The sequence below is a fragment of the Heteronotia binoei genome, chromosome 13 (assembly GCF_032191835.1).
Source record: "Heteronotia binoei isolate CCM8104 ecotype False Entrance Well chromosome 13, APGP_CSIRO_Hbin_v1, whole genome shotgun sequence".
Taxonomy (NCBI): domain Eukaryota; kingdom Metazoa; phylum Chordata; class Lepidosauria; order Squamata; family Gekkonidae; genus Heteronotia; species Heteronotia binoei.
In genome coordinates, this window is record NC_083235.1 from 7,031,402 (window position 1) to 7,047,203 (window position 15,802).

The following is a 15,802-nucleotide window of genomic DNA, read 5'->3' on the forward strand; positions in this document are numbered from 1 at the left end:
GCCTCCTGTCTCACACAGTGGCCAGCCAGTTCCTCTGGAGGGCCAACAACAGGGCAGAGAGGCCGAGGCCTTCCTCAATGTTGCCTCCTGGCTCTGGGATTCAGAGGTTTAGTGCTTTCCTCTCAGCCACCATGGCTAGCAGCCGCTGATAGCATTGCCTTCCGTGAATCTGTCTTAATTCCCCATTTATTCCTGGGGCCATCACTGCATCGTCCAGCAGCGAACCCCACATTTTAATCGTTCTCTGTGTGAAGCAGTCTTTCCTTTTGTCCGTCCTGAACCTACAGCCCCTCAGCTTCATTGGGCGGCCCTGAGTTCTAGTCTTTTGAGAGAGGGAGAAGAAATTCCCTTTGTCAGCTGTCTCCATCCTATGCGTCATTTTATGAACTTTCACATCCTCGCTGCCCCTCAGTCGAGATGTAAAATTTTCCAGAAATTTTTAAGCTCAGAAAAAAAACCCAGATTTTTTTCTGTTTCCGCACCACCACCACCCCAGAAAAAAATGGAAAATTTTGGAAAATTTGAAAAAAAAAATGCTACGTTAGCACTTTTCTTTTCTTTTTTCCAAATTGAAAGTCACTCTGTTACTTTAGGAACATAAAATATGACTATGGACAATTTCACAGGAAAGGAAAGGTCCCCTGTGCAAGAACCAGTCGTTTCCGACTCTGGGATGACGTTGCTGTCGCTTTCACAACGTTTTCACGGCAGACTTTTGACGGGGTGGTTTGCCATTGCCTTCCCCAGTCATCTACACTTTCCCCCCAGCAAGCCGGGTACTCATTTGACCGACCTTGGAAAGATGGAAGGCTGAGTCAACCTCGAGCCGGCTACCTGAAAACCCAGCTTCCACCGGGGATCGAACTCAGGTCGTGAGCAGAGCTTAGGACTGCAGTTCTGCAGCGTTAACACTCTGCGCCACGGGGCTCTTCAGAAATTATCACAACTCGCTTATTACAAATAAAGTGTACCCAAACAGTTATTACAAACAGAATTTGCTTTTTAAATCATATTTATTTCTAATCGTAACAAATGGAGCAACAATCTCCTGAACTGTTTACTGTTTGAACACCTTGTCTCAAGATATTTTATGCATCGTGTTAAAATAAAACGTTCCATAATCAGTTCCCCCCCCCCTTTCTTTTTCAATTTTTTCAGGAAAAAAAACAAAAAGGGCTTCAGGGAAAAAAGGGGGGGGCCTTCCCCCCCCAAATTTTTTTTCCAGTCCTTCGCATTTCTACCCCTCAGTCATCTCCTTTCTAAATGGAGAGCCCCAAACTCTTCAGCCTTTCCTCATAGGGAAGGTATTCCAACCCACGCACGGTCTCCATTTCCCGCCTCTGTACTGTGTAGTCGTGTCTCTGTGTGCTTATATTTAATTCCAGATGCTTGGTGTGTACATGACAACACAGCCAGGAACTGCCTCCCCAAAGCCCTATTTATGGCCCCAGTCTGCAATCCCCACCCTTCCTTTTGACCTTCAGCTGCGCTTTGGGGTCATTTGTGTGGCGCCGGGAGGGGGGTGGTCCAGATAGAGTTGCTGGGCCTCTCCTGGCCACCAGTGGGGAATGAGGGGTTGGGTTGTAATATCCAGATTGGGAACTGATCTCTGTAGTCTGCAGAGGAGCTGGAATTCCAGGGGATCCCCAGGTCCCCCCTGGAGGCTGGCATCCCTGAACCTCAGCGGGGCACAAGGCCACAGAGTCCCCCCTCCAAAGCAGCCCTTTTCTCCAGGGGAACTGATCTCTGCAGTCTGGAGAGGAGCTGGAATTCCGGGGGATCCCCAGGTCTCACCTGGAGGCTGGCATCCCTGAACCTCAGTGGGGCACAAGGCCACAGAGTCCCCCCTCCAAAGCAGCCATTGTCTGTAGGGGAAGTGATCTCTGCAGTCTGGAGAGGAGCTGGAATTCCGGGGGAACCCCAGGTCTCACCTGGAGGCTGGCATCCCTGAACCTCAGTGGGGTCCAAGGCCACAGAGTCCCCCCTCCAAAGCAGCTTTTTCCTCCAGGGGAACTGATCTCTGCAGTCTGGAGAGGAGCTGGAATTCCGGGGGATCCCCAAGTCCCACCTGGAGGCTGGCATCCCTGGACCTCAGTGGGGCACAAGGCCACAGAGTCCCCCCTCCAAAGCAGCTTTTTCCTCCAGGGGAACTGATCTCTGCAGTCTGGAGAGGAGCTGGAATTCCGGGGGATCCCCAGGTCCCACCTGGAGGCTGGCATCCCTGAACCTCAGTGGGGCACAAGGCCACAGAGTCTCCCCTCCAAAGCAGCCCTTTCCTCCAGGGGAACTGATCTCTGTAGTCTGGAGAGGAGCTGGAATTCTGGGGGATCCACAGGTCCCCCCTGGAGGCTGGCATCCCTGAACCTCAGTGGGGCACAAGGCCACAGAGTCCCCCCTCCAAAGCAGCCCTTTCCTCCAGGGGAACTGATCTCTGTAGTCTGGAGAGGAGCTGGAATTCCGGGGGATCCCCAGGTCCCACCTGGAGGCTGGCATCCCTGAACCTCAGTGGGGCACAAGGCCACAGAGTCCCCCCTCCAAAGCAGCCCTTTCCTCCAGGGGAACTGATCTCTGCAGTCTGGAGAGGAGCTGGAATTCCAGGGGATCCCCAGGTCCCACCTGGAGCTTGATATCTGTGGGTCTGGGCAGCGTGTGAGCATGTCTCCGTTGAGATATGTTGAACGAAGGTTGCTCCTTTTCTCCCCTCTTGTTCCGAGTGAGACGGGGCGGCGTATGAACACACATGAAACGGGCCCTGCAAACCTAATTATTAAAGCAAAAGTTGAAATGTAATATCTTTTCATTTGGCGGGGAGGGGGGGAAAGCGTGTTACTTGCATACCTTGTTTTGTTTCGCTGACAGTAATGTCAGGTTGTTAAGCGGCACGCCTTCATTGTTCTACGCATGTTTGACCTCGTGGTAGAGGGATCTCGTTTCCAGCAAACTGCATTCTCTGTAACGGCAGGTTGAAGAATGTCAAAGCAGTGATTTATGGAACATAGAAGGGAGAGTTTGGTTCTTCTCTTTGGCGACAGTCGCTTTCCCTGGCTCTGTAGACCTAAATATCTAGGTCTTGGTGGTGAAATCAGGGTTGGGAGATACCTGGAGAGTTGAGGTGGATCCTGACAAGGGCGGGGTTTGAGGCATGGAGGGACCTCAGCAGGCTTCAATGCCACAGAGTTCACCCTCCCCGCAAAGTAGGCATTTTCTCATAAGAACATAAGAGAAGCCATGTTGGATCAGGCCAATGGCCCATCCAGTCCAACACTGTGTCACACAGTGGCCAAGACCCAGAGGCCATCTGGAGGTCCATCAATGGGGCCAGAAGCTCTCCCACTGTTTCCCCCCAAACACCATCATAAGAACATAAGAGAAGCCATGTTGGATCAGGCCAATGGCCCATCCAGTCCAACACTCTGCGTCACACATTGGCCAAAAAACGAGGGGCCCTCAGGAGGTCCACCAGTAGGGCCAGAACACTAGAAGCCCTCCCACTGTGCCCCCCAAGCACCAAGAATATAGAGCATCACTGCCTCAGACATAAGAATGTAAGAGAAGCCATGTTGGATTAGGCCCATGGCCCATAAGAACATAAGAGAAGCCATGTTGGATCAGGCCAATGGCCCATACCATCCAATACTCTGTGTCATACAGCAGCCAAAATAACAGGGGCCCTCAGGAGGTCCATGAGTGGGGCCAGAACACTAGAAGCCCTCCCACTGTGCCCCCCCAAGCACCAAGAATAAAGAGTGTCACTGCCCCAGACATAAGAACATCAGAGAAGCCATGTTGGATGCCAGTGGCCCATCAAGTCCAACACTCTGTGTCACACAGTGGCCAAAAAACCCCACAGGTGCCATCAGGAGGTCCGTGAGTGGGGCCAGGACACTAGAAGCCCTCCCACTGTGCCCCCCAAGCACCAAGAATACAGAGTGTCACTGCCCCAGACATAAGAGCATAAGAGAAGCCATGTTGGATCAGGCCAGTGGCCCATCCAGTCCAATGCTCTGTGTCACATAAGAACATAAGAGAAGCCATGTTGGATCAGGCCAGTGGCCCATCCAGTCCAACGCTCTGTGTCATATAGTGGCCAAAAAAACAGGGGCCATCGAGGTCCATCAGAGGTGCCAGGACACTAGAAGCTCTCCCACTGTTGCCCCTCCCAAGCACCAAGAATACAGAGCATCACTGCCCCAGACAGTTCCAACAATGCGCTGTGGCTAATAGCCACTGATGGACCTCTGCTCCATATGTTTATCCAGTCCCCTCTTGAAGTTGGCTATGCTTGCCACCGCCACCACCTCCGGCAGTGAATTCCAGGGGATCTGATCTCTGCAGTCTGGAGATCAGTTGTAATTCTGGAAGATCTCCAGGCCCCACCTGGAGGCTGGCAACCCTAGCACTGGTGATATGATTCCCATCTTCAAGTACTTGAAGGGCTGTCCTAGAGAGGATGGTGTGGAATTGTTTTCTGTGGCCCCAGAAGGTCAGGCCAGAACCAGTGGGTTGAAATTAAATCAAAAAAGTTTCAACATTAGGAAAAATTTCCTGACCGTTAGAGCGGTTCCTCGGTGGAACAGGCTTCCTCGGTAGGTGGTGGGCTCTCCTTCCTTGGAGGTTTTTAAACAGAGGCTAGATGGCCATCTGACAGCAATGAAGATCCTGTGAATTTAGGGGGAGGTATTTGTGAGTTTACAACAGTTCCTCAGTAGAACAGGCTTCCTCCTCGGGAGGTGGTGGGCTCTCCTTCCTTGGAGGTTTTTCAACAGAGGCTAGATGGCCATCTGACAGCCATGAAGATCCTGTGAATTTAGGGGGAGGTGTTTGTGAGTTTAGAGCGGTTCCTCAGTGGAACAGGCTTCCTCCTTGGGAGGTGGTGGGCTCTCCTTCCTTGGAGGTTTTTCAACAGAGGCTAGATGGCCATCTGACAGCAATGCAGATCTTGTGAGTTTGGGAGGAGGGGTTTGTGAGTTTAGAGCGGTTCCTCAGTGGAACAGACTTCCTCCTTGGGAGGTGGTGGGCTCTCCTTCCTTGGAGGTTTTTCAACAGAGGCTAGATGGCCATCTGACAGCCATGAAGATCCTGTGAATTTAGGGGGAGGTGTTTCTGAGTTTAGAGCAGTTCCTCAGTGGAACAGGCTTCCTCCTCCGGAGGTGGTGGGCTCTCCTTCCTTGGAGGTTTTTAAACAGAGGCTAGATGGCCATCTGACAGCAATGAAGATCCTGTGAATTTAGGGAGAGGTATTTGTGAGTTTAGAACAGTTCCTCAGTGGAACAGGCTTCCTCCTCGGGAGGTGGTGGGCTCTGCTTCCTTGGAGGTTTTTAAACAGAGGCTGGATGGCCATCTGACAGCAATGAAGATCCTGTGAATTTAGGGGGAGGTGTTTGTGAGTTTAGAGCAATTCCTCAGTGGAACAGGCTTCCTCCTCGGGAGGTGGTGGGCTCTCCTTCCTTGGAGGTTTTTCAACAGAGGCTAGATGGCCATCTGACAGCAATGAAGATCCTGTGAATTTAGGGGGAGGTTTGGGAGTTTCCTGCACTGTGCAGAGGGTTGGACTAGATGACCCTGGAGGTTCCTTCCAACTATGATGGTTCTCCCTTAACTCTAGCAGCAGACTACACGCTTTGCAATCCGCCATACAAAAATAGCATGCCAGTCACACACGGTTGCCAACATCTGGCTGAGGCCTGGAGGCCTCTGGAAATTTACGGCTGAGCTCTGGAGTTCATTGCTTGGTTATCTTAAGAGAAAATGGCAGTTTTGGAGGCTAGATTGTGTAATCTGGAGAATAGCTGTGATACTGGGAGATTGCCAGGCCTCGTCTGGAGGTTGGCAACCCTGTGCAGCTGTCCTATCTCAGCGTGCGAGAGGTCACCTTCCTGGGACTATTCTCCCAGTTCTGGGAAAGCCATGAATAAACCAGAGTCCCTGGAGAGCCATTGCCTGTCAGAGGGGGAAGTAAGCTCTCGGGGGTTTGAGCTGGGGGAAGCAAAGACCCGTTCACAGGGTAGCCGGCCTACTTGCGGTCATCTTCTCCTTGATGGAATCTGAAGGGTATTTTGGCTTTCGCCAGTGAACCCAATATAAATATGGTTTGGTCTCTTTCCTCCCCTCTCTCTCCCTGAGGCAAGGGGCCATGGCTCAGTGGCAGAGCCTCTGCTTGGCATGCAAAAGGTTCCAGGTTCAATCCCCAGCATCTCCAGTTCAAGGGACCAGGCAGGAAGTTATGGGAAAGACCTCCATCTGAGACCCTGGCTCAGTGGCAGAGCCTCTGCTCGGCATGCAGAAGGTCCCGGGTTCAATCCCCAACATCTCCAGTTAAAAGGACCATGCAGGAGGGGATGGGAAAGACCTTGACCTGAGACTCTGGCTGAGTGGCAGAGCCTCTGCTTGGCATGCAGAAGGTCCCAGGTTCAATCCCCTAGCATCTCCAGTTAAAAAGACCAGGCAGGAGGTGATGGGAAAGACCTTGACCTGAGACCTTAGCTCAGTGGCAGAGCCTCTGCTTGGCATGCAGGTTCAATCCCCGGCATCTCCAGTTAAAAGGACCAGGCAGGAGGGGATGGGAAAGACCTTGACCTGAGACCTTAGCTCAGTGGCAGAGCCTCTGCTTGGCATGCAGGTTCAATCCCCTAGCATCTCCAGTTAAAAGGACCAGGCAGGAGGGGATGGGAAAGACCTTGACCTGAGACTCTGGCTGAGTGGCAGAGCCTCTGCTTGGCATGCAGAAGGTCCCAGGTTCAATCCCCGGCATCTCCAGTTAAAAGAACCAGGCAGGAGGTGATGGGAAAGACCTTGACCTGAGACCCTGGCTCAGTGGCAGAGCCTCTGCTTGGCATGCAGAAGGTCCCAGGTTCAATCCCCTAGCATCTCCAGTTAAAAGGACCTGTAATCATTCTAGTTGCCCTTTTCTGGACATTTTCCAATGCTATAATATCCTTTTTGAGGTGCGGTGACCAGAATTGTACACAGTGTCCAAATGAGACCGCACCATCGATTTATTGATCGGGAACGACTCTGTATGTTGAGCTCAGTGAAGAGACACTGGATTTTTGTTGAAAGTTGAGTTTGTGATGTTCCAGTGAACTGAAAGCATAATAAGAGTGGTGGCATTTATTCTTGCTTTGTAAATTACACAGTATTTTCCTTTATATGCCTTCCCAACTGAGGATCGGCAAGCCTAATTTTCTCCAAGGCAGCTGATATCTTTCTAATGGAGCTCAGTTGTAATTCTGGGAAACCTCCAGGTTCTGCCTGGAGACTGGCAACCCCAGCAGGCGCCTGAAAACTTGAAAGGCGCTTTGAATCACGCTGCTAGCCGACTGGAAACTTCCTCTGTTTGGCAACCACTCCCTGTCACAACCTTATCTATCTGCTTGACCTGCAGTCCCGTCCTGGAATATTGTCAAACGTTCCAACTTCTGAGGGAAACGGACAAATCTTGGAACGCTGACAATTCTTTGCAGCTGCCTTGAGGGGAAGCTGAAGTCCGCATTCTCTCAGGGCCTGAGGGCGGGCGGTTCTGTAGATAGTTTAGGAGAAATAGGATGCGGACGTGTGCGGAAGGGGAGCCTTCGTTTTTTTAACCTCCCAGTATCAAGAAAACAGCCCAGAATTCCTGTCGCTTTATCTACAGATATTTGATTCTACCCACGGTGTGGAGTGAATCAGAGGGACCAATTGTCTGTTGGTTTGCAAAAATTCGAGGGCGGTGGGGCTCTAATACAGGCTTGCCAACTCTGGGCTGGGAAATATCTGGAGATTTGGGGTGTGGTGCCCAGGGAGAGAGGAGTTCATGGAGAGGCAGGACCACAGTGGGGCCGGACTTTCTTTCTGGGGAAATGAGAAGAAGAGGAAGAGAAGGCAGCTGAGAGATGATAGGATCACCATCTTCAAGTACTTGAACGGCTGTCATGTAGAGGAGGGTGTGGAATAGTTTTCTGTGGCCCCGGAAGGCAGGACCAGAACCAGTGGGTTGAAATTAAATCAAAAGAGTTTCCGCCTCAGAATTAGGAAGAACTTCCTGACAGTGAGAGCGGTTTCTCAGTGGAACAGGCTTCCTCCTTGGGAGGTGGTGGGCTCTCCTTCCTTGGAGGTTTTTCAACAGAAGCTAGATGGCCATCTGACAGCGATGAAGATCCTGTGAATTTAGGGGGAGGTATTTGTGGGTTTCCTGCATTGTGCAGGGGGTTGGACTGGATGACCCTGGAGGTCCCTTCCAACTCCATGATTCAATGATTCTAAGAAGAAGAAATTGGGTTTATATCCTGCCCTGGTGGCAGCTACATGAGTAGACAGCTTCAAGAGAAGATCTGGCTTTATAGAGTTGCCAGGTCTGTGTGGGAAAATAGCTGGAGATATTAGGAGAGGATCCAGGAAAGGGGCCTCAGCATGGTACCATAGGGAGGGATGGTGGCTCAGTGGTAGAGCATCTTCTGGGTAAGCAGAAGGTCCCAGGTTCAGTCCCCAGCATCACCAACTAAAAAAAAGGATCCAGGCAAGTAGGCATGAAAAACCTCAGCTTGTGACCCTGGAGAGCCGCTGCCAGTCTGTGTAGACAAGACTGACTTTGATGGACGGAGGGTCTGATTCAGTAGAAGGCAGCTTCATGTGTTCATATGCTATAGAGTCTATCCTTTGAAGCAGCCAATTTCTCCAGGGGGGCTGGAGTTTGGTGTGGTGGTTTGGTGAGTGGACTCTTATCTGGGAGAACCGGGTTTGATTCCCCACTCCTCCACTTGCAGCTGCTGGAATGGCCTTGGGTCAGCCGTAGCTCTCACAGAGTTCTCCATGAAAGGGCAGCTTCTGTCAGAGCTCTCTCAGCCCCACCCACCTCACAGGGTGTCTGTTGTGGGAGAGGAAGGGAAAGGAGATTGTAGGCTGCTCTGAGACTCTGTCCTTGAAAGGGCAGCTGCTGGGAGAGCCCTCTCAGCCCCACCCACCTCACAGGGTGTCTGTTGTGGGGGAGGAAAGTAAAGGAGATTGTAGGCCGCTCCAAGACTCTGTCCTTGAAAGGGCAGCTGCTGGGAGAGCCCTCTCAGCCCCACCCACCTCACAGGGTGTCTGTTGTGGGGGAGGAAAGTAAAGGAGATTGTAGGCCGCTCCAAGACTCTGTCCTTGAAAGGGCAGCTGCTGGGAGAGTCCTCTCAGCCCCACCCACCTCACAGGGTGTCTGTTGTGTGGGAGGAAAGTGAAGGAGATTGTAGGCCACTCTGAGACTCTGTCCTTGAAAGGGCAGCTGCTGGGAGAGCCCTCTCAGCCCCACCCACCTCACAGGGTGTCTGTTGTGGGGGAGGAAAGTAAAGGAGATTGTAGGCCACTCTGAGACTCTGTCCTTGAAAGGGCAGCTGCTGGGAGAGCCCTCTCAGCCCCACCCACCTCACAGCAAGGTGGGGTAGCGCAAAATGTCTGTTGTGTGGGAGGAAAGTGAAGGAGATTGTAGGCCACTCTGAGACTCTGTCCTTGAAAGGGCAGCTGCTGGGAGAGCCCTCTCAGCCCCACCCACCTCACACGGTGTCTGTTGTGGGGGGGGGAAGGTAAAGGAGATTGTGAGCCGCTCTGAGACTCTTCGGAGTGGAGGGCGGGATATAAATCCAATATCTTCATCTACCTCACAGGGTGTCTGTTGTGGGGGAGGAAGGGAAAGGAGATTGTGAGCCGCTCTGAGACTCTTCGGAGTGGAGGGCGGGATATAAATCCAATATCTTCATCTACCTCACAGGGTGTCTGTTGTGGGGGAGGAAGGGAAAGGAGATTGTGAGCCGCTCTGAGACTCTTCGGAGTGGAGGGCGGGATATAAATCCAATATCTTCATCTACCTCACACGGTGTCTGTTGTGGGGGGGGGAAGGTAAAGGAGATTGTGAGCCGCTCTGAGACTCTTCGGAGTGGAGGGCGGGATATAAATCCAATATCTTCATCTACCTCACAGGGTGTCTGTTGTGGGGGAGGAAGGGAAAGGAGATTGTGAGCCGCTCTGAGACTCTTCGGAGTGGAGGGCGGGATATAAATCCAATATCTTCATCTACCTCACACGGTGTCTGTTGTGGGGGGGGGAAGGTAAAGGAGATTGTGAGCCGCTCTGAGACTCTTCGGAGTGGAGGGCGGGATATAAATCCAATATCTTCATCTACCTCACAGGGTGTCTGTTGTGGGGGAGGAAGGGAAAGGAGATTGTGAGCCGCTCTGAGACTCTTCGGAGTGGAGGGTGGGATATAAATCCAATATCTTCATCTACCTCACAGGGTGTCTGTTGTGGGGGAGGAAGGGAAAGGAGATTGTGAGCCGCTCGGAGACTCTTCGGAGTGGAGGGCGGGATATAAATCCAATATCTTCATCTACCTCACAGGGTGTCTGTTGTGGGGGAGGAAGGGAAAGGAGATTGTGAGCCGCTCGGAGACTCTTCGGAGTGGAGGGCGGGATATAAATCCAATATCTTCTTCTTCTTCTTGGGGACTATCAGAAGATCTTGGGAGGCCAAACGTGTATGGGAGGAGATGGTAAAGCTTGCTAGACAGCGGATTCCTTTCCTTCGCCCACGTGCACAGACGTTCACCCTCGGAGGGCGACAGGACTTGCCTTCCGAACCGCAAGCGCGGTAGCAAAGGAAAAATAACGATCGGTCTGAGGGACGCCGTGCTGAGGAAGGGCCAGAGGTGGGAGAACAGCTTTCCTGTCCCCGCATGGCTTCTTCCCTTCCCCTCCCTGTCTTCAGTTCACTGAGATCCTGAGATCTCAAATGCAAATCCAGGCAAGGCAAAAGACGTTTTCACCTCCTGGAGACAAAACCCATTAAAAAGCTGGAAGAGGGGTGCCAAAATTCCCAGCCCGTCTGATTTGGTTGACAGATTGAGGGGCAATAATTCTTTTTCCTTGGAGGAATTTGGGAGGGAGTTGCCTTCGGACTTTGTATTCACTAGGGTTGCCAATTCCAGGTGGAAAAATTCTTGAGGATTTGAGAAGGCTGAGCTGTCGTGAATCACTGCTTATTAAGTGAAAGTGCACACCCTGCCACAAATTTTGTTTGTCTTTAAGGTGCTACTGGAGTTTTGACCACTGTTGGCCCTCCTGATGGCCCCTGGGTTTTGGCCACTGTGTGACACAGAGTGTTGGACTGGAGGGGCCACTGGCCTGTTCCAACACGGCTTCTCTTATGTTCTTCTGTGACACAGTGTTGGACTGGATGGGCCATTGACCTGATCCAACATGGCTTCTCTTATGTTCTTCTGTGACACAGTGTTGGACTGGAGGGGCCATTGGCCTGATCCAACATGGCTTCTCTTATGTTCTTCTGTGACACAGAGTGTTGGACTGGAGGGGCCACTGGCCTGATCCAACATGGCTTCTCTTATGTTCTAAACTCTAGGGCAGTGATGCTCTGTCTTCTTGGTGCTGCGGGGGGGGGGGGCAACAGTGGGAGAGCTTCTGAAGTTCTCGCCCCACTGGTGGACCTCCTGATAGTTCCTGGGTTTTGACCACTGTGTGACACTGAAAATCGGACTGGATGGGCCATTGGCCTCATCCAGCTTGGCTTCTCTTATCTTCTTATGTCTGGGGCAGTGATGCTCTGTATTCTTAGTGCCTGGGGATCAAGAGTGGGAGGGGTTTCAGCCTAGAAGAAACTATTGTAAACCTAGAAGACTTTTTTGTCAACGTTATACCTTTAAGAATCTTACAGGTAACACACAACTGCATGGTATGGTTAGAACTGGCCCTTAAATTTCAGTCTTTTGCATAGGGCAATTGCCAGTAAATTCTAAGAGGTTTTGGATTCAGGATAGGCGCAGTGCTGGCCTGGTTAAAATCATGCACTTAAGTGTTCTGAGCTAAAATTGCTGCATAAAGAAGGGCTTGCTTGACATTAAAATTAATTCTAAAGAAAATAAGAGCTGATGGCCATCTAAAGAACAGCTTGCTGAATATATTCATAGAGGGCTACTGGCCAGCAAACTCCAGAAGGCTTGAGCATCTGGTTAAATGAATCCGTTTGAACTGGCTCTAGCTCCTATATAAAACCTACACACTTAAGTGTCTTGGAGTGGTGAGTTTTTTACTGAAATAAAAACTTTAGAATTTTTAGTTCCATTCAGCTTTGTGCTGTCTTTTGCTATCATTATTTTGGTTTATTCCAGAATGAGAGAAAAGATGTGGTAAGAAGAATATGAACATTGGTTGGTACTAGTGGCTGTTAAACCTGAAAAAACATAGAAAGGCATTACTCCTGAGGAAGTCTACTGATGAGATGGGCCTATATCCGGTGCTCGTAGACTTTTTTTGCAATATGGGAATGTCAATATTGGACCTCTGTTACAACGTGAAGTATGCAAAATTTACAATATGAAGTATTAAAATGCATGAATGGATATTTAAATTGGACCTTCATTACAACATGAACTATGCAAAATTTTAAATGTGGAGCATTAAAATTTATGAAGATTTTTATGAAGATTATAATAAATTTTGTTATTTATCACAGTAGTTGTTTAACTTCCATTATCTGCCCTGGAGATTGGCAACCCTGGCTGTGAGTAATATTGCCTCTTTTCCTCCCAAGTTCCTAACCTTGTTGATTTTATATCTATTCCTAGGGTTCTCCACGTTGTCTCTTCGTTCCTTCCGCTCTCGATGGACATCTCCCCGCTGCAGACCGGTCCCGTGCTCTCTCGTACGGATATTCCTGGGCAAGTACCAGTGTAACCCATTTCGGGGAAGAGAAGCTTCTCAAAGCCATGGGGAGCTTCTACAAGGACTACTTCAACTCCTGCAAAATCTTGGAGCACTACAACTACACCAAGGACAAGCTGGAGAAAGACAAGGACCCCTCGCTGGGTCTCATCACGGTTGTCATCATTGTCTTCTGCTGCTTCATTATCCTCGAGAACCTGCTCGTTCTCATTTCCGTCTGGAGGAACAAGAAGTTCCATTCGGCCATGTACATCTTCATCGGCAACCTGGCTTTTTCGGACCTTCTGGCCGGCGCGGCCTTCATCGCCAACGTGGTCCTCTCAGGCCCGGCGACCTTCCTGCTCACCCCGCTGCAGTGGTTTGTGAGGGAGGGGACGGCCTTCGCCACCTTGGCGGCCTCCGTCTTCAGCCTCTTGGCCATCGCGATCGAGAGGCACGTGGCCATCACCAAGGTAAAGGTCTACAGCAGCGACAAAAACTGCCGGATGGTGCTGCTGATCGGGGCATGTTGGGTCATTTCAGCTATCATCGGAGGGATGCCCGTCCTCGGTTGGAACTGCATGCACAATCTCAACGAGTGCTCCACCGTCCTGCCGCTCTACTCCAAGCGCTACATCTTCTTTGTGGTTACCGTCTTCTCCCTCATCCTGTTGTCCATCGTGGTCCTCTATGTCCGGATCTACCGCATTGTCCGTTCGAGCCACGCCGAGATAGCGGGCTCGCAGACTATGGCTTTGCTCAGGACTGTGACTTTTGTCCTGGGGGCCTTCATCATTTGTTGGCTGCCAGCTTTCATCGTCCTGTTAATAGACGCCTTGTGTCCCCGCAAGACGTGCACCATACTTTACCAGGCAAAGTATTTCTTTGCCTTTGCTACCCTCAATTCCGCTATAAACCCTCTCATTTATACCCTCCGCAGCAAGGACATGAGAAAAGAGTTCCTGAGGGTGCTCTGCTGTTGGGGGATGATGGGGCAAGGGAAACCCGCCGAACGGTGCATGATCCCCTTGCGGAGCTCCAGTTCCTTGGACCGGTGCACCCAAAAACAGGACCTTACCACTGCGCCTTTCATGAAGGAACGTTCCACTTTTGTTTGAAGGGACACAAGGAGGAGAGGGATCATGGGGGTGGCTAGACCCCACCCCCCCAAGGAGAAGGGGTTTTGGTAGACCCCAAGAGCGAAGTACAAAAAAAGAGATGCGGTACATGGTGTGGAAATATTGTCCCGGAAGCTTGATCCACGCGCCGCGTACATGCAAGGTGTCCGTTCGGTCACCAGACCTGCACAGTATTATAACTTTCTCTGTTTATCCTGGGTGGGAAAGACGACATTAAAAGTGTGACGGGTCTGGGGAGTGGGCAGCAACAGAACTCTTGACATCTGACTCGGTACGATTCTCCTTCCTAAAAGGTGCCTAGGCCTGCCCGTACACCCACGTTTCTTTCCCTCGAGCATCTCAGCGCAAGCTTGTGTTTTCCCATCTTCGTGATTCATTCGCTCCCTTTGTTTTTCTCTGGGGGAGCTGCAAAGAGTTGTTCCAATCCACTTGGCCCCTTCCCACTGCCTTTCTGCACTTTGGGCCTTGGTTCTAAGGTGGGTGTTGGAAGTGCCTGGAGATAATAAGGGGGAAGGCCAACCCGAGGTGTTGTGGCCCTCTGGGCAAACTGTCGCTTTGGCGCCTCCCGTTCGATAGAGAGAAGAACGAGAAGTCCAGGATGAATGTTTTAGTTTCTGGGCATTCAGAACGAGCCACGTAAAAAGTAGCGACAGATGGCAATAATGAACTGCCATCAAGTTACAACCAATTTGTGGCGACCCCTTGTGGGGTTTACGAGGCCAAGATGAGCAGAGGTGATTTGCTGTTGCCTGCCTCTGCATACAAACTCTGGACTTCCTCGGTCATCTCCTGGTCAGTCAGTTAGCTTTTAGTGGCATGTAACAACACAATAAGGATCAGTCTGAAAGGAAGAGAGTATAGAAGAGGGAACCATGTTACAAAATACATGACATGACAAGTGGTGGTCTTCCATTGGAGTACTAAACAGGGCAAACCAGACTTAGCTTCCAAAATGTGACAGGATTGGGCTACCTTTTCAGGTCGGGGCAGAGACAAACAGAGATTGCGTGCCATTTAAAGGGACTGCACACCTTTTTAAATGCCTTCCTTCCATAGGAAATAATGAAGGATAGGGGCACCTTCTTTTGGGTCTCCCTGCATAGGGACCTTGGACTTCCACAGCGATCTCCCCTCCCAAGTTCTAACTAGAACCAACCTTGCTTAGCTTCTGAGCTCGTATACATTTTGGTCTGGTCTGGGCGATTCAGGCTGCTAAGCAACAGAGGAGTACCTCAAAAGTCCTCTGTGTTCCATCATGGTAGTTACAAAAGACCAGAGAGGACAGATATGAAGATTCTAGAAGCCAGTTGACTCCACACTTCCCTTCAAACCAGCAGAGTCAGGGCCTTTTTGTTGTCGTTGAGCAGAAACACACAGGGACGCAGTTCCGGCTGGCTCGGCCAGGGCTGCGGCTCAAAAAAAAAGTTCTCTCTGGCAGAGGGAAGGCCCCACGCTCCCAGACTGTATGCTCCATTGTCTCCGCCGCCTCCAGGGGGCTTGCAAAGAGAGCGAGAGATGCAGACATCCATGAACACCCCCTCCCAGGAGAAACCGGGCCTGCCAGCCCCCACTTTGCCAAACGGTTCCCTCTCTCCAGCCGTGTTTGGGGGAGGCGGAACAAGGTCTTTCATTGGGCTGTGCGAGAACACACCCGAAATGCAGCCGAGGGCGCTGTACCATTGTGTGTCAACATGCGGAAAGTGACCTATTGAAAGGGAGGGACGGTGGCTCAGTGGTAGAGCATCTGCTTGGGAAGCAGAAGGTCCCAGGTTCAATCCCCGGCATCTCCCAAAAAAAAAGGGTCCAGGCAAATAGGTGTGAAAAGCCTCAGCTTGAGACCCTGGAGAGCCGCTGCCAGTCTGAGAAGACAAGACTGACTTGGATGGACCAAGAGTCTGATTCAGTATAAGGCAGTTTCATATGTTCATATGGCGACGCTCTTTCCGGTGATGTCAGGGGGTGTGGCCTAATACACAAATGAGTTCCTGCCGGGCTCTTTCTGCC

The 15,802-nt window shown here is 51.1% G+C and overlaps 1 protein-coding gene across 1 annotated transcript in view; it reads left to right on the forward strand.

Annotated features, from left to right (window-relative positions):
* Window positions 1–14,058, forward strand: part of S1PR2 (sphingosine-1-phosphate receptor 2) — a 96,962-nt gene extending 82,904 nt beyond the window's left edge. Inside the window, exon 2 of the mRNA XM_060251908.1 lies at window positions 12,584–14,058. Coding sequence (XP_060107891.1) covers window positions 12,584–13,777 — 1,194 coding nt within the window. The 3' untranslated portion in view covers window positions 13,778–14,058. The remainder of the gene's footprint in view (window positions 1–12,583) is intronic.
* Window positions 14,059–15,802: the final 1,744 nt, after the last annotated feature.